This window comes from Varroa jacobsoni, unplaced genomic scaffold (assembly GCF_002532875.2).
Source record: "Varroa jacobsoni isolate VJ856 unplaced genomic scaffold, vjacob_1.0 scaffold_1463, whole genome shotgun sequence".
Taxonomy (NCBI): domain Eukaryota; kingdom Metazoa; phylum Arthropoda; class Arachnida; order Mesostigmata; family Varroidae; genus Varroa; species Varroa jacobsoni.
Window position 1 is genome coordinate 231,771 of NW_019214365.1, and position 23,342 is coordinate 255,112.

Here is a 23,342-nt window from a genome sequence, read left to right on the forward strand (position 1 = left end):
TAGAAGTGCCCTTGCACCGACAGCGCATATAAGAAGAGTATCGGTGGCTAAATAAACCAAGGGATGACATATTTAAACTAGTATACAGTTGTCTTTTTCTGACGGCAATCACCGTTACATCTCAAAATTCTATCATGTGACATGGTGGCTTGCCATGAATAACAGTTTCCATTAAGAAACCTCTTGGACCCTGAGAATTTTTGCAAATTTACCACCAACGCGACGTCTCACCAGCTGGATTATAGAACTCATGAAATAATTCGTCAAAACCGCTGTAGGCGTGCAGTGCTCAAACCATGTTTCTTCCTTAGTCCTCGACGAACTAATCGTGCAGTTGCTTTGCCTATTTGTTTTGCTGCTTTACGATACCTAAAACGACGTCTAAGGGTCCTTATGAATCGCTCGATATTCCGATTCTGTAATTTCTCTTTACGATCGTTTTCCTCGAGTCCGCTTCTTTCCCGTCAGGTTTTCTCGTAGTTCCACTACTAGGTCATGTATATTCACAACACATCAAGATCACTGAAATCCACTTTAAATAAAATAATCAATAATCACAACGACGACGTTATTGTTACAACGCTACGTGGTATTGTACCTCTTGCTTTCCGCTTCAGAATGAGCTACAGCTCTCCATAAAATGAAAAAGAAGTAGGATAACTAATTACATGTGCCTACGTGCACAGGCCTAGTTTCAGACATGCCTCCACAGCTCAAATGGCTGTCGTCGCACAGTAGTCGCATAGTAGTAGTATAAATGCCAGTATAATCACATGTACCGTTACAAAACGGCACGCAGGTACATACACGTGTTTTGTGGATCACACTTACACTTGTAGGCAGAAAATGCTTTGATCGGCTAATTTCGATGATTCTTAGAAAGCCATAGAACCACTGAGCTTTGAATGTGAACGGCGAGTTAAACGAACGGCAAAAAGTTTAACTATCAGTGAATTTCTTATGCTACTTCTACGTACGGTACGTTCTGGGCATCGTCTGTTTACAGTGAACATCACAACATAGGGAAATTGGCATCCTTCCGGACTAGCATTTGCTTAGAAATGACGAGAAACGCTTTCTGTAGAACCCTTTTCCTAAACGTTCTGTCCATGCCAATCTATTTTCGTTTTACTTTGCCAGCGATTTTATACACTTAATATTCACTATTAAGTGAATTGCTGGAGATTTCGATACTTTTGTTCCACTCAAGATTCGTATACCCCGCAATATTGCATATTGGAAATATACCACTATATAAATCTTAAACACGAGCTTTGCCTACAGTATTTCCAAGGAAAACGTACACAGGCAAAATGGGGAACACGATGTTGCAGTTCCACTTATTGTAAGAATGTATGAGTGCTACGCATGTACGTACCTGATTTGGTGGATCTTCTTCCTCCACCGCCTAACTCGTATAACTTGTCTGCATGTTTTGTCGAGGTCCTCTTTAACCAGTGGAAAGAGAAACTCGACTGCGTCAAACGCTGGTAGATACTTCAGTAAACCTAAGGCTAGGCCTGCGCGTCAACCACCACTCAGGAAGACATTCCGGTTTTCCTGCTAATTCCATGATTAATATACATTCATTAGTCAAACCCTAAAACCACAGACTTCGCGCAATGGGATAGACTGGCTCTAAACAATCTAAAAGCTGCTGTTGCTGCGAGTATAAATTGCATCAGTCCGCCAGCGACTAGATCTACTGCGTAACAATGCCGTGATATCCTTTAGATGAAAGGTTTTTTATGTATGAATGTGTATTTCCTAAATAGCCAGAGATGCAGAGATTATGAAGATGTGCATGTGCTATGTAAATTACGTTTTCTTTTTGTTTGTCGAGCTAGAGGAATCGCTATTAACTGCAAGTTCAAATTTACAAACCGATCGTGTAAACAGTTTTCTGTTATACCACGTTTAGTTTATTAAAAAAAAACCTCAATATGATAAGTGCTCACCGTCACAAAAAATAACTATCACCGATGATAAGGGGTCTCAAGTCACTTCTAATTCGATATTGTGTATTCCAAAACTACCTGCAATAGGCACTGCTAGAAACGACAATATGACAACAACTACGGGATTATAGGAAAATAAACACTATTTGGGGGAAGTACATATCCTGAGCAGTATATAACCTTCCTTAAAAAAGCAGTGAATAATTTGACGCTTCCTGGTACTATCGTGTGAACGAATCCTCACGAACGCCTTTCCAGGACAGCACCAAGAACCAAGGTGGGTCTTGCTAGACCTTGCTTTGTGTATAGTACCTATGAGGTGGCAAGGCTAACCATATACAGTGATACGCGATTATCAACGCTCGCTAACTATTTAAACCAGTTAGCCGTATGTTATGATTTCCAGAATAATACACTCAAGGAAATCCTGAGTAACTTCCTACACCAGATCTCGCTCGAAAACTTATCCATTGTTGAACAATACACTGTTAGTAAACCTTTATTTGTGAATATTTTCAGCTAATAGGCTTTATGTATATTTAGTTTTACATGTACATCCTTGATTTTAAATCTATTCGAATTATTGCAATTAGAGATTCCCTTATTTCTCATTCGTTAATTCTCTTGTGGACGTTTGATTTGAATTTGCGCGGAATAAGAACTCCAATATGTCCAGCTAATAAAGTTTCAGGATGATAGCATATACAGCTCTTGCACTCTGTACGACAATTATTTTAACAAATGATCTAGCGCATAGATTCGAATTGGCCGACTTAGGCTTGAGATACACCACTACCGTACGTATCTGCGGTATTTTCCCTCCCCTCTTTTTTAGGTGCATCGATTTCATCGTGAAACTATCTAAACGCTATCAGTATCAATAACCCCATTTAGATCGCGATTCTTCACGTAAACGCTCACGAAGATTATGTATCCGGCAAATATATCTGAATTTCGCGCACAAACGAACGATTAAGGGTAAGACTTCCTCATCGTATTGTGCTTTCGTTAATCATTAAATTGCTCCTGTATATTAACCTATCGGATAGCACACACCAATATCGTAACAACCATACTCCGCATCTCACCGCCAATATAACGCACCGTAAATTAATAATACGAATCAAAAACGCCAGCCCCAAAGAACTTTACGTACGAACAAGGTACTATTTTTACCGTACAGATAATCTCCGGGATGATCAGGAACCCATTACGAAATTCAGTAACTCCGAGCCACGGATTCTCGCAAAGGGAACCGCGAAACTCCTTAATCGTACCCACACCTCAATGTCTTCAATAGCCTAACATATTGAATATTTTTGTTAACATGCAGACGGTTATCGTGAAGACTAAGGATCATGACGATACATAATCTCCACGACAATTTCTAAGTAGTCATAAACAAATCACGCCACGTTTCTTTGAGCCAGTTATACTAGGCATCTCCTAAGGAATGACACAGTCTATTTCAGCAAAAACGTAGTACCGTAGTTCAACCTGCAACACCGAACCCCAAAGCCAGTTTTGCAGCGATACCATACTGCATTATGATATGATGAGTAGCTTCGTGGAAGACGAAAAATTTCATGAACGAAACAAGAAGGCTGGGGAATTGTCTCTCAGTTTATTTAAAGATAACTAGATTCGAAATAAACCCACGGTGTAGCAGTATTGACCCCCATTAAATATCAGTGCTTGGCAAAAATGTGACTTACCAATGGACACACAGCCCTACTGGCACAATTATTTGCAATTTAATACATTGGCTACCGGTAGGGCTAGCAGTGCAGACAACCCGCCTCCGCTTGGAACGGAGCAGTTCGACAAAGTCTTTAAAAATCCGCGCCCGATAAATTTATACTAAAATGGAGGAAAAAAGCAGAGATTCCGGCCCCCGTTAAAGGTTTTATAATCCGTACGAGTAATGCATTAGATTTCTTTCGGTTTTATCATAGACCAGCTAGAAACATATATGACACTCTAACGCTTCCATAAAAAAATGTTTGGGTTAATAATATTCATATAATTTCCAATATGAGTCGAATTAACGCATTACATATGATTAACAGCTGTGAATGTCAAAATACACCCGACGTAACTGCTAATATTCTCCCACATAAATCCATAGCCCTAGTTAGGAACCAAATCGGACGAGTTTTGGTGCGGTACGGCTTTAGGCTACTCTGGAGTTGAATTGCTATTAGAGATGATTGTGCTATAAGCGAACGATATTTAAGGTATCTGACATTCCTGCTCGGATCTGCCAGTAAAGGGGATCTGGGTCATTTACGCCCATGTCTGAGTGTGTTGCAATGGTAACTATGAATATGTGGCCATAGCTGGCTTAAATTTTAGCTTTGGCCAACGGTTACCATGGAACACGGTTGCGGAGCCGTTCTATTGGTTTAATGGGAAAACCAGTGTATAATAAGTTTTTCAGTATAATAAGATCCATCCCAGCCACAGCTACTCGAAACAAATCGTTGATGTTATAACGAGCAGATGATTATGAGAACTTGTTTACATAGTGCAACGGCAGGAGGCTCCGCCCAGTTCCTATAGAAAGCTCGCGATTTTTATGTTATCCTGTACTGCTTAATGAAGCAGAACGTCCTGAAGATTTCTACAGAGGACACACCCTTTGTTCATAATTTGAGCTCGTCTCTTTGGAGAAACTGATCAATCTAACAGAAAACAACGAATATTATCGACATCAATGATATCATGAACCGTATGGCACTCCAAATACGCAACGACTCAGCAATAGAGGTGTAGGGGTGCCACTTGATTGTATTTTGACAAGGATATATAGTTTCGCCTACCATCTTGCCAAATGATATCTTTACAGGTTAGGTAAGATGGAATTCAACAAAATTACAAGCGAAGCTTTAAAAGGTAGACCATAAAATAGATACTGACTGTACGTGATTTTTGTGGATCGTGGAATATCGGGGTGCTAGAGGAGTTGATTTTAAACGCTCTCTTGTGCATATGTACATATATATGTCTATATATCTGGCAAAATTAGCAATGATGGATGGTTCAATTTAGAGTGCTTTTATACCCGAAACTGTATATACGTTTTCTGAAACCTGATAAAGATGTCCTTCCAAAAGAAGCTTGAAACACGAACCCTAAACAGTATCACAGATCGGAGTATTTCTAATTTTCTATTAGAGACTTTGCTTTTATAGAAAAAATTAAAACCTGAAATGGATAGCTGAACAGTCTATCCATGTTAGCCCCACACGTCAATATTGGTAGACACGAAAGCAAGGTTTAAGTAGATTGTTCCTTGTGCGGGATGAAAAGTTCCCCTATCGTTTTGAAACGAAAAATTCCATGCACCTAATACTTTTACAGATAGGCCACAAACAGGGCTTGGCGGATCTGTTGCTTAACAAGCTGCATCAGACTCTCCTTTTACTCCTTGGCAATGATAGTAAATGGTTGCTAGATACTATTTTAGAGTTCTACGAACTCTCAACCATTCAGCTAAAAATGAATTAAGGTCATTCATGTTAGTGTCCCTGGAATGTATTTAAATTTATTGTTAAAAACAAATTTTGCTCGAAAATGTAATTGTCCAAATCGCATATGCTGTTGTAACTAAAGATTTTCAATACAGAATTTTAAAGCTGGAACAAGTAGCTGTCAAGTCAACATTTTCCCACCTTTCGAACTTGTTTTGATCGTCGTAGGAACATTATCTAATATATCATGTTGACATGTAGCGTTTACCTATATCTACATATATAATTTCAATCTGTTTAGGCTATCGCCTTCGTATGATAGTACCTGTATTTCAATTTGGGCAACCCTATATAATTTAAAGTAGTATTTAAGTTCTTCTAGTTAAGCAAATGCGTTTTGCTGTGGCCAGACATATACAACTGACCCTGGAAATATCAAGCTGGCAACACTTTCTTTGCAAACGTTCTTACATATCACTGCCACAACACGTAATTCCATTGTTCAACTATAATAAACTTGATTGTAAAAACCAACAAGCGAAGAGTTTATAAAAACGAGAACTTTCCTACATACAATCATTCGACAGTATGTTAGCTTGGCAAACAACAAATTCAATGCATTGGTGCAATAGAGTGGTCAGTTAACATTTGGCCAGATTTGGTCGCTGTCTTAGTATCCGTAATAATATGTTACCCCAATCTAGCATGAACGTCGGGCTAGTCCTAGCGTAACTTAACTTGGCCGGTAATACAGTTTCATTTATTCGATGTTTCACCCTACAGTTAGTCAATGGTTAGGAACTCCTTGCAAGGCGGATTTCGTAATTTCTGGTAGATGTAGAAAATGTTTCATTTGTGCTAAAATCTATAATAATGATTGAACATGGATAGAAGGCGCGATGCGAACGCTGGATGCCACTGCCATTCACTCAAGCGTTGTGTTTAATTTGAATTGCTCGGGACGGGCAAATTGAACGTTTTGGAAATTAAGCATTTTTTTTTTTAAGAACTTCTCGGAAAAAAAATGTTTCGAGTCGTTCGGTATTTTCTCGTCAGCGTACTTTTCTATACAGTCAAAGAAAAATTGATACTACCGGACTCTAGAGCGTACAATCCTCTTTAGAACGCAATTCCCCACGTGGGTGCCTACGAAAATCGTGTACCCGCGAGACATTCGAATCCGGTGCATAGGCGAGTACTAATGCATGTATTGCATCACATATTGTGATTCATGAAGACATCACGCTACGTGCCAATCATACTGAGCATTCGACCAGGAAATACAATGATTATTGTAGCAAAAACCAATACCCTCACAGGTAACACTTGTAGTAACGTAGTTAAGCTTCGAACGAAAACCAAGAGCTAGTTTTACCGTAATACCCCATCACGTAATCAGTGAATAAGTAAATTCGTAGAGCTGTGAAGTTTAAATAGAAAATAATTGGGGAGTTATTTTCGAATTTACCTGAAAATAATCAGATTTGAAAAGACCCCACAGAGTAGCAATACTCAGCCGTTTTCGGCGTCAGATATTAGCATTTCGCAACTACGTGACTTAGCAACAGCTCTAACAGATTCGACGCCGGCCACTACACAAACTTTTCGAAAATGCGCGTCCGACAGAATTAGAGTGAAAAGCTAAACCCAGGGTTGGTGCTGGCGTCCATCAAGGGCTTGATAATAATACATAGTTTCATCTTATACTAGCATATTTAATGCTTTAACGCTTTCAGAAGGAAACTTTTGAATTCATATCCTGGAATTAACGTATTATAAAGGACTGATAGCAGTATAGAGATAAGTCCGAGAATTTTAGACACAATTGCAAATATTTTCGTGTATACTGGATGTGCATGCCCTTGTCTAATGGTCAAGCCAGACGATGATTATGAGAAATTGAGCCCACAGCAGAGGACTTTCGCCGTGTTGCTGCGCAACTTCGATATTTTTTACGTTTACCGAAGTGCAGCGTTTGTGGCGGATATATTTCTCCAACACCATGTACGCGGCAGCCGATCTGCATATATATATATATATATGAATAAGTTTCTAGATGTCACTTAGTCCTTACTCAATCGTAGTTTTCCCATGTTTTGAAAACATCGCACTATTACATTGTTCGCTACCACTCTTATAATCCGGAAGTCGTTAGTACTTTTCCATTCGGGAATTTACTATAGTTTTAGAACAAAGGATCCGCATTGGTAGACACAGTCCAAGAAAGGTCATGCTTCCATGGAAAGACAAATGTATATGGTGTGAGATATCGTTAATGAGGATTACGTTTACTTCTATTCCAAAGGGTCTACCAAAGGGTATGTGGCGTATGAAACGCCTTATACCACACTGTATTTTTTTCATTGGAGTATTTTCTTGGTAACAGCACGTGGTAGCCGGCGTATCATTATCATACTGGCAATTTATAATAACCACAACTACATCGGAATTGTATGAATCTTATGAATGGATCATGTCTCACGAGACTGAATAAGTGAACAGTTACTTGTTTAGTCGCTGGCGGAAAACTGCGGTATTACATAAACATGATAGACGAAACTGTTGTGGTTGATCTTATAACTAACCTAAAGTATAATGTCCGTTTTTTTAAAAGCAGGCCCATATCTGGCCTGTTGGCTTCACGCTTGCGGCTACAGGCTCCAAAAGAACAGTATAAGACCTCTGGTTGGCTGGGATCAAATCACTAGACTTCCAACTTCAGCCGTTTCTCAACTAGTGAAGCTAAGCGTGGAGGTAGGCAGTAATGAAAGTGTAAAGCTTATGATTTGACCAAAAAACAAACGTTGAACAGAAGTTTTCAAAGAAGCCACATTTTGTAATAAAATTTCTCTTTTTCTGCTTGCGCATGCGTAGCAGAATAGTCATTATCTCACGTTGTGAGACTTTAAGTACTCGACTATATGTAATACCTCGGTGACCCATAACAATTGCCCTTCTGGAGACATTTGAATACCTAAGCATCCACGCGCACTGCGTAAACTGCTTTTTTTTCCACCATGAGCAGAAAATAGCTACGATATTAAAAACAATTTAATAAATAAACCTATCAGTTAGAAGTGCTCCATTCTGACAAAGCGTTTGCCTGCTTGGCTAATGTTATTATACAGTGTTAATCAGTTGCCACCCGATATGATATCTTGATATGACGCGCTTTTATCCCATTTTTCCCAGCAGGGCCGTGTTTTCTTGCAGCATACTTTTTTTTTTTTTTATTTATTGCATGTTTGGCCGATACAGGCGCGTAAATGGCTCTCTCTACTGAAATAATAAAATAACGACGAGTAGTCCAACGCCAGAAAGAAGGATGCATCGTTCTAGCACGGACAATGTCCGTTTGAGGGTGTTGATAAGCTTCGAAGGCCTGAAAGACGAAAAAGCAGATCTCAACAGTGAACTGCAAACGGTGACGAGAGACAGAAAAACGCTCGCGGACGATTGCCACACTGAAAAGGAAAGAACGCAACTTAGCTACGCAACAACCATAATAGGATTTTCGCACGTCTTACGACTAATCAATACAAGTTCTATTAGCAGTCTCTACAAAAACTGTATATAGAAAAGAGTAAAGTGGGAACGGACAAGCTCGCTACGGAATTGTCATGCCGTACCGTATTAGCATTGATATAAAGCGGCGGGATACCGGTCGTAACAACTACAACAGTCTTCTAGGAACAACTGATATTGAGACAAAAGAAAGAAACAGTTTGGAACTCCTCTATGACAGGATTGCACGTTTTTTCGAACTAGCAAAAAACAGTACGCTTTCCTCAGAGGTCCTGTCCGGCACATAAAAGCTGGCGCAAGGACTTCTTATTGCGACAAATATATTCGTTGAAAAATTCTTCATTGGACTTAGAGCACCTCGATGGCACATGGTCGCCGCTCTAATGGTTTATTTTACAAGCTTCACTATCCACTTCAATAACGCATTGTAAACCTATTTTCAGACAGCAGTGTTCGCTGAAATGTCAGTAAGCATTTGTGTATATTGACGCTACATCACAAGGAAAAACTACATTTCTATATTACTAATTTATATATATATATACGAGGACAGCTGAATACCCGAAGTGAATCAAGACCGTGTACGCCAAATAATATAAGTAAAGGTGCTTTGACACAACTATTAGATGCTATTCTACTTTGTTAAATCGAATTCGAGAGTAGTTTAATAATATTTAGAAACTTAGAGATCTTTATATCATTTTCTATATGATTTTTTTTTGCTAAAGCTAAAATAAACGGCAATTTAGTATTAAGGCAGGTTGCAATTTTACTACCATTGTTAGTGCCAAAAAAAGTCGTTATTGGTTATTTCATATTTCTATAAAATAGATTCTAGAAGAAAAATTTATTACTATTTATTACTACCACTATTATAATCGGCAGCGATTTTTGTTTATAGTGTTTGAAGTGTCAATGATTAACTGGGGTATCGCAATGAGTCTCGATGTTCTAAAACCGCCGATGTAAGCGTACGGTAGAGAACACCTTTCGATAAAGCTCTATTTAAACAAATTTAGCTGTTGTCACTTTATTCTTACACAAGGTCAAACATGGCAAAGAAACAGTGACAAAAAATCCATGGATAAGCGGTAACGGTGAAACGAAAGGGATTGGTGTTCCAATTTGTAAGTATTTATTAAATAAACTCTTCAGATAAGATTGTTTAGCTGTTACTCTGCTACTGATAATACGCCTCTCGATTTTTATAAACATGGTCTGAATTATCTAGCTCTGCTTGCTACGTCAGAATTAGGCATTTCGATTTCACACGTAGTACAAGCCGGTACGTTATTGACCACAACATCTAATAGAATCCATCTTGAAATGATAATGTCAATTGGATGAATATATCTTCCTTCTCTCGGTTGTTTTGTTGCCGAGCGATATAATATAAGTCGAGCTCGCTGCTTTTTCTTCTTTTCGTGCTATATACGTTAGCAAAAGGCATGAAGAGCTACGTAGAATGCCAAGAATAATGTAGGCCGTTCCTCATTATGTTAAGCCTACAACTTACATATTCGAGGTGTTTCGGTAGAACTTCGAGTCATCGTGGCAAGAAAGCCGTGTTGTAAACAAGTGGTCAGAAGCAGCATGTAGGTAAGCGATATTCGACAACTTTCAGGAGCTAGAATTGTAAGAGCCAACAGGAGATGGCTGGTACGCATTGCCAGATACACGCGAAATCTGCAAATCATTGATACGTAAGGACATGTCGAAGTGGTAACAATGGCTGAATTTGGGTTGAGGCTCGTGTAAGTAAATGAATGGCGGAGAACAATTTGTTAGAGCTCTAGGGAAGTAGGCAATTTTAATATCTGCCTACCCATACAGATGCGGTTGCCTTCTGATTTGTAGATCTACCACGACCGTTGATATGTTGCCGGTTGATGGTTGAGGCACGTTCAGAGCACGAGCCGATGGTAGAAGTTTCCATTCAGACGAGCTGATTTCCGACTCCGTAATCCAAGGCTCGAAAATGATATCCTAGATATGCGCATAATATTACAACAAATGTATATATTTGCAAAAGGTTCACTTTCAGCTCGATCTTGTTTTGATAAAAGAGCGATGCTTGAAAAGCAAGAGAAAAAAGAATACTATGTATCAGAGGATCCTTTCCACTCCAGCTGCAGCTCAGATTATTAGGTTTGTCATGTCATTATACTAACGAGCGCGTGGTCTAAAGTTATCAAAATAGAAACTATAATGACCTAACTTCTGTTCAGAGGACCGCCTCTCTTCTGTTCAGTTTCATTGAAATAGGAACCATTGTGTTTACGACTATTTCTATCGATGTCAATCAAAAAAAGATTACGAACATCTTTCTCGATGTATTTCAGAGTAATTAATTCTCAGATGAACTTCTGTTCTACGTCGTGAATTAGAGCAGCTAGTGATAAGCTCAGCTAACTTACGTGACTGCCGTAGTTTATGCTGGAAAACGAAAGACTACAGTTGTGAACGTCGTTGGGAAAGGCGCTTAGGTCAAATGAACATGGGGCTATTATATCGTACACCTGGCACCTCATTACAATACCGTCGCTGTCTACATGAACAGGAACATACACTGTGGATTCTGCGTTGATCCTGTACAAACACAGATGTGTGTATGAACAAAAGAAAGGACTTATAGACTAACAGACTTCGTCATTTGAGAAGAAAGACGTCCACAATGAGAGCAAACAATCATTAAGACCATAAATGTGTTAGATCCAGATCCGGTATAGGTATTACCTGAACTCGCGCATTACCTCGCTATGAACGACATTCAGATCGATTAAACTACGTTCTTTTCTGTTTAAAGGTTTTAATGCGATCAGGCATATATAACACTGGCTAACACGTAGTAACAAAAATGAAAGCAACTAGGAGGAAAGCGCTCGAAAAAACAATAAAATTAGCAGTCATTTTCAAGAGTGCCGCAAGCCTCACGGCTCGAGCCAATAATTTTTCTTAGTGATTTTAAAGAAAAATGCTTGAATAGCACTCCTTTGCACTACTATGAATTCTTCTCTTGTTGATTTTTTGTATCAAGCAAAACAATGGTCACCAGTGGTCGGGTTACAAAACAGATGTGTGGATTTCCAATCTATATAGTGGAACTATCGGTGAACCCAAGACGCGACACACTTCCAGTCGAATTTACTACAATGTTAAGGCTACTAGAGACAGAAAAGACTACAAAGAGCTATCGAGCAGACAAAAATTATCAGTGGCAGGTATTTATTAGATACATACGTGTTACTAAATCGTATTCGGGGGGACCAAACGTAGACCCAAAACGTGTACACGATGCTGGTCGGGGCTGACTCGTGTTCCCACACCAATCGTTTGTCCACCCATTGCTGCCGGTCACACAGAGAGTTTAGACGTTTGTTGTTAGCATCCACACAGCTGCGTGCTAACAAATCTGATTAATATTTTTCCTTTGTTCTTAGAGGGCACCACGCTATGTTGAAAGGAAGTTATACGTCCAATCATACACTTGTGCCTAACTCGGAGTATTAAAATACCCGCAGCTATTACAATCAAATGGAAGGTGGCTTCGCAGGTACACGCTGATCTATATATCGACCCAGGCTCAAGCCTTGCCTGAATCATCTAATGAAGAAAATTGCCATGGGTTTCTTAAGTTAAATGTCGCTTTCCTGAACCTATTTTTGAGCATACTTAGATTAGACAAGTTGACTTTTATCGACTACTGATTACAGGAGCTGACGCAAGACAGACAGGGCGTCAGCTACGATATGGTCCAAATTGGAAAGTAACATTTTTTGAGCGCAGACAGTTAAAATGATAAGCAAAACGGGAGCAAGTGCTATTTTTTAGTTCACGCTCTCTGCGTCTGTTAAATAATACATGTTGAGTTTAAGTAACAAATAGATAGCCATTCAGTAGCTCTCAAGAGGATGCACTTACCGTACAAAGTACCATCGAAAAGGTGACACTGTGTTCATAGGTATCAATAATGAAGCGATCCAGAATATAGAGATATGCGTGCACTGACAGCGGTCCTTCGGCGTCCCGGTTAGGTGGAGGAGTAAACCTGCCCATATACAACATAGCGGGGAAGCGATAATAACAACGTCAACGGTCAGAGCCGTGATGATAGGCGTTATTAGAATACTCTAATACCACTCGTCCATAGTCGAAAAAGCAGGTCAGAAGGTACATTTCACAATAAAAGTCAGTCACAATGTGGGTAGATGGCAATTAGTTTGACTGCTAGAAACTGATATGCAGGGAAGTGTATGGTAAAGCCGGCAGGGGTGCATCGAAAACTGCAATTGAAACTGACAGAAAACTTTGTTTTAATGTTTAACCGATACAATCATTAATCTCAGCTATAATTAAATCGAAAGAATAATTCGATGTGTGTCAGTGGAAAAACAGAGATCAACCCAATAACCTGCTCTGGATAAACGTTACCTGACATTGGCCGCTTTGAAGTTGAATTCTGCTTGAAACTTTGCAATTTTCGCAGCTACAGTGTAATTCTTATTAATTAAAGGCTCTGCGAAACCTGAAAGCAGATAAAACCGTTCTTCTACGTGTTAAAATTCGGTGCTTCAAAAAGGTTCAAGATCCAATATACATTGATGCTTTGCTAATAGTACTTAAGTGATCGTCTGATCACGTATGGGGCATCTTGGTAAATAACTGGTGATTACATAATACAGTGTAATATAGCACTGATCGCAAGACGCGTACACTTTAAAAATATAATAGCTGAATTGTGTTTCCTTTTAGCTTTATACAGTTTTCTTTTAGCATAGTATATATTACATGTGCGCCTTAGATCGAAATTAGCTGAAATATTGATAATGTAAAGCATACGGTGCTCAGACTGCCTAGTCTATCGTTGGTTTAGGACAAAAATCATTCGGATGCCCACTCCTCTTGTCGGGTCGCCTGTATATGGGAAAAGCGCATTGACGCTTCGATCATGAAAGCATCCTTATTTTATATGATAATATGCTACTAATTAAGAAGGCATGACATAGCCTGTGATCTACTAGAATGAACAAGTAAGTTAATGTTTGCCATCCATATAGCAATACAACTGTATTATAGGGTTACCACATTTGTCAATGTCGTTGCCTTAATGGTTATTTTCTTCAGCAGGCATTAGGCATTACTTCACTTGCAATTATTTTCCTGTATTGAGTTTTGATACTTATTCACAAATGCTGCTCGGCTCCAAAGGAACCTAGGGAAATTTCATCTAACATCAGCCAAGCTTAAAAAATCCTCTGATGAACCTTTTAGGACTGCAGTCATTACGAAGTACTTATGGTTAGCACGGGCCTGCAACATTATAGCGTACTACCAACACGGACAGAGTTTTTCAATTTAGTATAATCATGTTTTCTCTGTTCACACTCGTATTGTTTTTCATAAATATATATTGTTATGTAAAAAAAAATATTGAATGCATATAAAAACAGTACTTTTACTACTTCAAACTTACATTGATCCACGAAGACTACTAGGATCAATATGATGATAATTTTTATCACGGCAGCCGACTGCATACTGGAAGACACACTTTTCGTTTTACAGAAATTAGCAATTTTAGCAGAAAAAAAAATAGATCTATCCGGGTTACATTGATTCACAAAACTGCTTTCTTTCGAACGACACACGTTACGGGATACGCGACGGCCGGGTCACTGTATCAGAAGGCGCAGCTGTTATCCAGCACTGAGTATCCATGATGGCTGGCTTCCTATTACATTGCATAGAGTCGAAGAGAAAGAAAAATTACGATATTGCTCCTCAAAGGGGCGTCTCTGCAGAGTGCTGACTATTCGACGATTTTTTAAGTAATACATAGCACGTAAGGTATAAACAAGACCAATTTACGTTCCAAGATTGACTCGAAAGAGTGTTCGAGTTTCGATCAAGCGTACTGCAGCGGATAACTGTCTACGACGTATAACTCATTACAGGTAGTCGGCTGGGACACTCATCGGAGGACTCAAGTTCGATCTAGCTCTGCACGAGAATCGACACTTCTTAATTGCTTGTCCCATTCTAAGTGCTGCTGCATCCCAACGCTGAATATGGATGTTGTCGAGCCCGTAACCATTTTCAAATTAACCGTTGTTATTTGCCGACCTGTTCTACTATTGTTAGAGGTCTTTTTTTCGCTTCCTATAGATTATAGCTGCTTTGTTATATCGTTCCAGGGCCTCCAGCTGAGTTCAGTTAAACATACAAAAAGATCGAATCAATGAGAGCTTTCTTCAGATCTATATGGCGTTAAAGGTAGAGTATGTTTATATATCCCTCTTAGGGTAACATGAATCGCGCCAAGACTGCTGTTACTTCTTTTAGCTGGAAAAGGTTTGTGTGGAGAGTTGTGCATGCTGTGCAGTCGAACGGATCGCGGATGTTTCAGTGTGCTTTCAAAAGTTTACCAACAGGAACAACCATCAAACAAAAGACCGTGCTATATGATCGCTGATGCGCAAAAATAACAAGTTAACTGAAAAACCAGAAGAAAAATAACAAGGGAAAGGCGAATACGTTAGACTTTTCTACGCACGGGGCAAATACATTGATTTGTCTTACCAATGACGTCAACCATGTACGGATGCTTGTTGACTTTTCATAGGGCACCTCAGCGAAGACTATGTCACCCTACAACGAAGGCATCTATCTAAAATATTTCAACATTGTTACAACTTTTCTCAGCTGTGCTTTGTTGAACGAAGCGGCTTTTTCACCGCAACAGTTACGGTTGACTCCCAATACGTTTACCAAATATAATAAAGCGTTCTGCAGTACGCTGAAGATTAGGGTGACAACAGAGCTCATTGGTAAATATCAAGAAAATCTACCATCTCGTGCATTGGACCTACAAAGGATTTAACACAGTGATCTTTATTTGACGTTTACAAAGGAGGAGTGTTTTTGCATGGTCGAGATAACTCTGAGATAATTCTCGAACAATGAGACATTCAGTCTTACTAGTTTCGAAAAAAATAGACGTAATCTTTAATGAAACACGCGATCGAAGAAAGGAACCTTATGGGTATTAAGATGCATAGTCACGCATATGAGAAAATCCGCTTTCTAGGATTTGCTGTAACAGTGTTGCAATACGCATTTCGTCATTCAGGACCAATCAGCAAACCCTCTGCAAATGACTCCGATGATGCTCTAATAGTGCATAGGGTCTACTAAAGTCTTTTAAATATCTTCGGATTCAAATGGATACTTTTCCCGTCCATTCACACGGAGATAAACGCTTTGACGAATATTTCTCTGCTCGTAGATGGCCAATGCATGCACTCTACCGTAGTTCCTTTGATGTTTTCTAGAAATTTATTATCTAGCTCCGTTCTCCGATACTAAAGTTAACTTCCGTTTCGTTTATAATTGGCTATGTTTAGTATGTAAGTGTACTGAAACGTTGTCAAATTTAGATAGAGCACATAATATTGCATTGACTCCCCTCGCACTTTCGATTGCGATACGGGTAGGCGTGTTACTTTGACGCTTTGCAAACTTTATTGAAACTAGAAGGTTAAACTTCGACTCCAGCACACTTAAAAGCTAATTGAATCTTGCTTGGTGTTTTTATACGATAAAGTTACTCGTAAGCCCAGGTCTCCTTCTCTATCTACCCAATAGATTGCAGCTAATTGAGCAGAACCGTACAAAATGTATTTTTCACTACCATCATCTTCACTACAAATCAAGCATTTTTTCTGTTGACATCTTTAGGCTAAGCAAAAAGCGCTTTATATCTATATATAATGTTGAAATACTGCTATTGGTAAATAGCAGCTTTTGTTATAGTTATCGCTCCATCCGTCTTAGATAAATATGCAACGACCTAGACATAATTAATGTGTGTGCAATTGATTGCTTGCCTCCAATAATAACTACTAATTCGAAAAATACACAAATGAGTATTGTCTGTAGCGTCAAAGTTCTATGTTATGAGGTGGATTCCTAAAATTGGCAGTACGAAAGTATCGACGGCAACAAGTTCGGTACATGAAAATTGTACACTAGAGCTACCTGCATGTGCTTGAAGTCTTGCATTTGTCTAAGACTAATCAAATCCACCTCGCGAAGTATAGATAGTGTATATTAAGCGTGCGCTCGGCGAATTTGCTGTCTTTAATTTTCGATGACGAAGTTTCTTAGGCTTCTTGTCCGATCTAGAAGCACACGAAGTTTGACGGGGCTCCTGTTCGGGGTTATAAGGGTGTTTGATCGGTAACTGGGGAAGACCTCCTTAATTAGAGCTATTTTTGCTTAGAAGTATAATAACAAAGACAGTGGAACAGTCACATAATGGGAAATGATATCGGGGTAACGCTTCGATCTATCTCAGTTTCTAACCGAGATGAGATTGAAAGGCTCACAAAAAATAAAAGCCGTCTTTTTAGGTGACATTATAACGTTCAGTATAGTTAAGACTAATTAACAGACGAACCTTATTTCTCACAGGAAGAAAGGTTTCTTGTGAGAAGCCTGTCTATATGTGTTACAATAGGATTGCCACTCGAATAGCAAAAAATCGATAATGAGCAATGTTTTTAGTTACTATGGATGAAAATACCTATACAAAAAATAATTAAATACAGTTTGTGTCTTTATTTATGGGTTCATAATCTCGCTCATTTATCTGAGTGCTCAAAGAAACAAGAGAATTCTAAGCATTTCGTACACCGGCACTAATATCAACCTTGGATTCTTTGTTGCTCTCGTGATAATTAATATTGTTTCAATATCGTGATTTTACTAACTTCTATATGCAATCGACGTTGTTATCGTCTTTACATCAGATGAAACTTTTATGTTGGTTCTCAGCTTTACGGGTATTTGCACTTTCACCGTTGGTGATGCAGGAGCGATCTCAGTCGCTGTTCCCTTAAGCATCCATTGCTACTAAAAATGTTCCCATATCAGAATTTTTCTCAACTGTGGCTTCGAAACGACCCCAATTTCAGCAAAGAGATTCTACTAGTGGAGCAGACCCTTTCTGAAATTGAAGCGGGATCTGGCCGATGAATGGCGAAAATCAATTTAGTCTATAGAGTTTTTTTTCTTTATCTTTTCCTCTCGCCTTTTAATCCACAGATAAACAGGCACAGATTCAAAACTTTTTTTTCTCGCTCCTTCGTCATTTCGGAGCAAGCCGCCGGTAAACTGTGCTCGCCCAGATTTCGCACGGGCCTTTCGTTTGCAATATCGTCGAGGCCAATACCAAGGTACACCGATTTCCTCTACCGGAGTCAGTTTAAGAAACATACCTTAATTTCTAGTTCGGTTCAATCAGCATAGCATCTACTCTGAGGAATAACGCCAAGCAGCAAATAAATAGAAGTAACTTGGTCAAACGTTGTCCTCATAATATCGTTGACCCTTATTACAAACTAACTAAAAACAAGCCTTAGTAGGAGTGTGCCTGATGCTTCTTCCCGTTCTTACTTTAGGCAATTTAGGAGAAGTGACAGTTTATAAGGCTCTAGCGAACTGGTTGCTGTAGACCGTCGCTATTGATGCATCAGATCGGAAGCGATGCCAAAGGCCTTTCTTCTGGTACGATATATTGAAAGGCTAGCGTATGTTTATCTACTTTGCAAAGCCTTGTCACCGACGGGACGTATGATATGCGATGTTCGATGACAGTAACAATTGCTGTGTAAATACAATACTTTGCTTCGTTTAGGAAATGTATTGAAAATATTTTTTCAAAAAAATAGGTGCTAAGGATAATTATCAAACGATCGCCCGACGCTCCGTCGCTTGAATCGGTAGAAGTATTTTATGATGACATCATCGTCGGTACGAATATGTACGAATGAGTGAAAATGTTGCTCCAGACTTTACAACAAACCGACTAACAACTATTCAGTCTGCAGTTATCCTGGATATGGTTCATTACCGGCATACATCTAATATGCACAGTAAAAATGCCCTTTGCTCTGATTTTGATTTTTCAAGGGCATTTGATGAAGTAAACTCTAAATAGCCCGACAAAATGAAGTAAGCATTCTAAGAAAGACCAAGTTTCATTAGAATTGATTCAATCATATCTTCAAAATCGTTGTTGGCGTGTCAGAATAACTAATTGCCTATTCCATACGGGAAAGGCCAAGGGCCTAGCTTTGGGCTTTCCAAGAGAAAGGGACAACACATTAAATGGTGTATTAATCCCGCCTGCTTACTGTTTCCGGAACATAGGTGTGATCACAACAAAAAAGTTGATTTTCTAGAGCACTAGAGCGATTCACGTAGCAACCCAATTGTGTAAAAACGTACTACATTATGTCATCATGAAGAGAGCTGAGCTTTACTTCGAGCTTTTTAACTATTTTTACTATAAAAAAAAGATGTTCTATTGTTCCCATACGCGATGTCCGTAAAAACTATAGCAATAATAGGGTGCAAAATTGATGAGCCAGAGTCCAAGCGCTAGCCTGACCTATAGTATAAAAAAAAACATGGAAAATTTTCCACTACAATAAGTACAGTAGATCCTTTTACAAACTGAATCTTCTATTATCTTTCACGTGTCCCCCAAAACAACACTTTGGCTCAAGCAGGCCATATCAATATTCTTTTATCGCTTGCCGGCCTAGCCGCCACATAAAAACAAAGTATTTTCAACTGCAGACTTGATTTTCATGACAAGCAGGATTTTGTTGCTAGGTGTCGGGACACAACATGCCCTCCATGGAAATAATTTCTGGTATTAACAAAATATTTCGCTGATAAGCTGAGCTGTTTTCTATAGAGTACACAATAAAGTGTACAAATAAGCTTACTTTACATTGAAGACTCATATGGTCAGTCCCTGAATAGAGATGCGATTCGTTTACTTTGGTAGTGTCGCAGTTCCGAGCAATGACAGGTCGTAGATAGCTGTTGCGGACTTATGCCGAATGTAGGGAGCTATTATCAATTACTAGTCTCCCAAAATATGTAAAATAAAAAGGGCCTGACGAATAAGGTAAGAATGATTCGATGATTTTATCCCCACAGTTGGCCTGCATTGTATTTTTCTATGTTGAAAAGGAAACGATAAGCAGCGTTTTCAGTGTTCGCTTTTTTACGGTAGTGAATAACCGTTGCTGTTTATCAGTTCATATTGGCAATCTAGGTTCATGAGCAGGCGTCGATAAGCGTCTAAGACGCAATAGACGCTAACTGAAAATCACTCCTCCCTTAGCCTGATAAAAATTTTCCTTAACTTAGGTAAATAGAATGACCCATAATTGAGTTATAGAGCCAGTTGCTCATATCCACAGGCATAACAGAATGATGTTTTAAAGATACCCGGTGATACGATTGGAAATATTTACCTTTTTTTGTCTAAGCGTGTTAATGCTAGTAAGAGGTCGTGTACCGTTTAACGCTCACAAGCAGAGATCCGTGCCGAGAGAAAAATGCTAGCGGAGTCGGCGGCTAGTTTTGCTTCGCATCGCCGTAACGGTGAACTGCGTTTAGCGGAAGGATATCTCAGAAGGCGTATTCGCCGTGGAACGCATATTGAGTTTAAGGACTTTTCCTAAAGAGTCTAAGGACCCATCGAAGCACGAAGCAGTCAACTTCAAACCGCAATCGATTGAGAAACACGTTTGCTTTTTTGCATAAAATTTTGGATATAGCTTACACGACGCTCGAAAGCTTTGGCTTTCTTTGAAATCCGGCCCTAAAGAGACAACGTGGTGCGCATTATTTAGAAGGCAGCAGTCGTGATGTAAGGATTGGTACCGTGGTACAGATGTGTCAGCTTAAATGGTGACAATTTATCTTATCAATAATCCTATTTACAGTACGCATCTGCCTTGCAACGAGTGCCGAACAGGGTGAGAATCATGTGTTAGCCGCAAAACTCCAAAAATCAGCCGAGACCCGCTGAAAAACTATATTAACATTATTAACTTGCTTCCAGTGGGATGGTCATGAGCACTTCACTATAATAGTAATTTTCTAACTATTTTTGTAGTTAAAAGTGTACATAGTTATACCTAAAAACGGGCAACGTTATGGTAATATGCCTCGCTAGTCACCATGACGTCCAAATCGTCGGAAAACGTCGCCTGCCCAAAGCCACTATCTAGTCGTCGAATTCTGGTAGTAGAAATTAAAATTAGCTATTTATCGTGGCAGGAATTTTAAAAATGGCTATTGCAAGTGATTTACGATTAGCTACAGGGTACGAGCTTGCATATAGCTGCCCCCTTTAAATTTATTCAACTTCTTGGAAGTTCAATAAATTTAAATAGTTGGGGAATGTGCCTCTTTTAAAAACAAATCGGTTTTCCAGTTAACAGATTTAACCAGCAACAAAACGTCGCAGGCACCTATCGCCATATGAAATATATATAAAATGAATTTTGTGAAGTTGCAGCATACCACCAATAAGATCGAAACATTTACGAAAAGAAAAACTAAAGCTCATAAAATAACAATAATCTAATAACTAAACGTTTCTGTGAAACTGTATATAATATGAAAAAGCACATACAACGTGCGTGAAGACTTGATTTTCCTCAAACTGCGCATTTGTCCGCACAAGCATCTGTATTTATCTATAATAGCAGTAGACGTAAGCAACGACAGATATTGGATGAATGATACACAGTGTATACGTACCTAGAAGATAAACTATAATAGGCTTACACTAACTAGATAATAATAGGCTGCAAACTAACTAGGTTGACTGCTAGTTGGCGACTGATAGGTGCATATGCCTGCTAAGCTGATTCGGCTATCCCTTAGTTTGTTGTGATGTAGCACGGTCAAGCACACTCTGAAGCCGATCCTTCTCAATTCAAATACAATGTTAAGATCAAAGGATATAGAACTTTTGACATATATACGCCCCATTCTAACATCTGTATTAATTTGGAATGATGTTTTCGCACTCCCACCGTCTCCCGTTCGCTCAGAACGAGTCCTAAGGAGCAGACTGAATATGTGCTCTATTTTATATATTCCTATAGCTGGAATATATCAACAAGACTATTGTTTGGCAAATTGGCGCTGATCGGCTAAACTTGTTAATAATATTATCATTCTTGGATAAGCCGTTGTCATTGACGCGACTACAATTGATCTCTGCCGTAATTTGCTACTGACGCTTTTTTTTTTCTGTATACGAACCCGTAGTGCATTGCTTTCCACCTACCTAGTGTTCGGCCACTGATACCGTTACTGTGTCAACAAAGAATGATGATCGTCTGAAAAACAGACCTCTAATGATGATCCTCTCCCAGTATTTGTCTCATTTAACATCCAGGATCTGTGTCAGCGACGATCAGCCCGTCAATATTGATGTGCTTGATAAGCGATCCGAGCAAATTCAAAGAGATGTATGTTTATTTTAGGTAATTAAAGTGATAAAATCAATGGAACATTAAATTAATCCGTTATATTATATCTGGCGCTTTAGGTGGAACCTAACCCAATATTCACAGTCATTATTTATGTGAACTCTTAACCCAGTTTCAGTTAGATTATTGATACTAACCTTGATATGTGCTTTTTATCCCTGTCAGTAAAATACACGTTCAAATCTATTCGAGCTTATCTATAATATATTCTAGTATGGGTATTTTCTTTCTCATACCTCTATGAATTATAACTTTCAGCATATATTTCTATCCAAGTCATGACGATTCTAACCCTGTTGTATCAGTCCACTTGTATTGACTCAAACAGGTGCTGCTCGAAAGATCGGCTCATTTAAGCGTTTGTCAAATACTATCACAGACGTAATAGGAATACTAAATGTAGTAATAATAATAATATTAAAACCATGCTAACCGCGGAGTCCTAGCTCATTTCGAGAATTGGTTTTTCCACTGTACCGTAGGACAGGGGGCATTTGTTAAGGCGTAAGTATCATCCGTTTAGAATAGCTAAATAGAGTATCGTTATCGAGACTTTACTTACAATACATACAGGATGTTTTCTGGCTACGGTGTGTGCCGGCTGGCTTCGACCACTGGTTAGCATTGCGTTGCGCACCGCTGTTTGTAGTAAGACAATATATAAACTCGACACGTCTTCGTTGATACTTTCCGATATTGGATTTTTATGGCAGACCTGGTCCAACCGCCGTATAAAGTGAGATTATACTGTAACTTCTACTAAACGTATCTTTATTATAAACTGTTGAGACCTGATATTATTTCGGCAACGCGTAAGTAAATCGTAGTTAAAAAAAAAAAAAGAGTTCTACCGAAAAAAAGATGATGGAAATGGCTTTCTGAGCGACCTGTATAATAAAGAGATAAAGGCATCCAATGTCCATCGGGCGAAAGTCTCAAGCCCGACGATACTCTAGTAGTCAGATCTGATTTACATAGCGTATTCGCCTTTACCTTCTTCAGACACGTTTCTGTCG

The 23,342-nt window shown here is 39.0% G+C and overlaps 2 protein-coding genes across 4 annotated transcripts in view; both read right to left on the reverse strand.

Moving 5' to 3' along the window:
• Positions 1–3,800, reverse strand: part of LOC111270332 (uncharacterized) — a 13,231-nt gene extending 9,431 nt beyond the window's left edge. For 2 of the 3 annotated variants that reach the window (XM_086972451.1, XM_086972452.1), the window contains exons 1-2: positions 3,674–3,800; positions 1,379–1,563 (exon numbers count right to left, since the gene is read on the reverse strand). The gene's annotated coding sequence lies outside the window, so the exon portion shown is untranslated. The remainder of the gene's footprint in view (positions 1–1,378; positions 1,564–3,673) is intronic. The other variant, XM_022850495.2, reaches the window with a different exon arrangement.
• Positions 3,801–5,479: 1,679 nt separating this feature from the next.
• On the reverse strand, positions 5,480–15,319 carry LOC111270333 (neuronal acetylcholine receptor subunit beta-4). The gene is made up of 8 exons (XM_022850496.2): positions 14,430–15,319; positions 13,388–13,481; positions 12,878–13,004; positions 12,197–12,303; positions 11,374–11,545; positions 10,782–10,942; positions 10,473–10,642; positions 5,480–8,895 (listed from the first exon to the last, which is right to left on the reverse strand). Exons 1-8 carry the CDS (start codon positions 14,491–14,493, stop codon positions 8,708–8,710), a joined length of 1,083 nt encoding a protein of 360 aa, XP_022706231.1. The 5' UTR covers positions 14,494–15,319; the 3' UTR covers positions 5,480–8,707.
• Between the last annotated feature and the right edge of the window lie 8,023 nt (positions 15,320–23,342).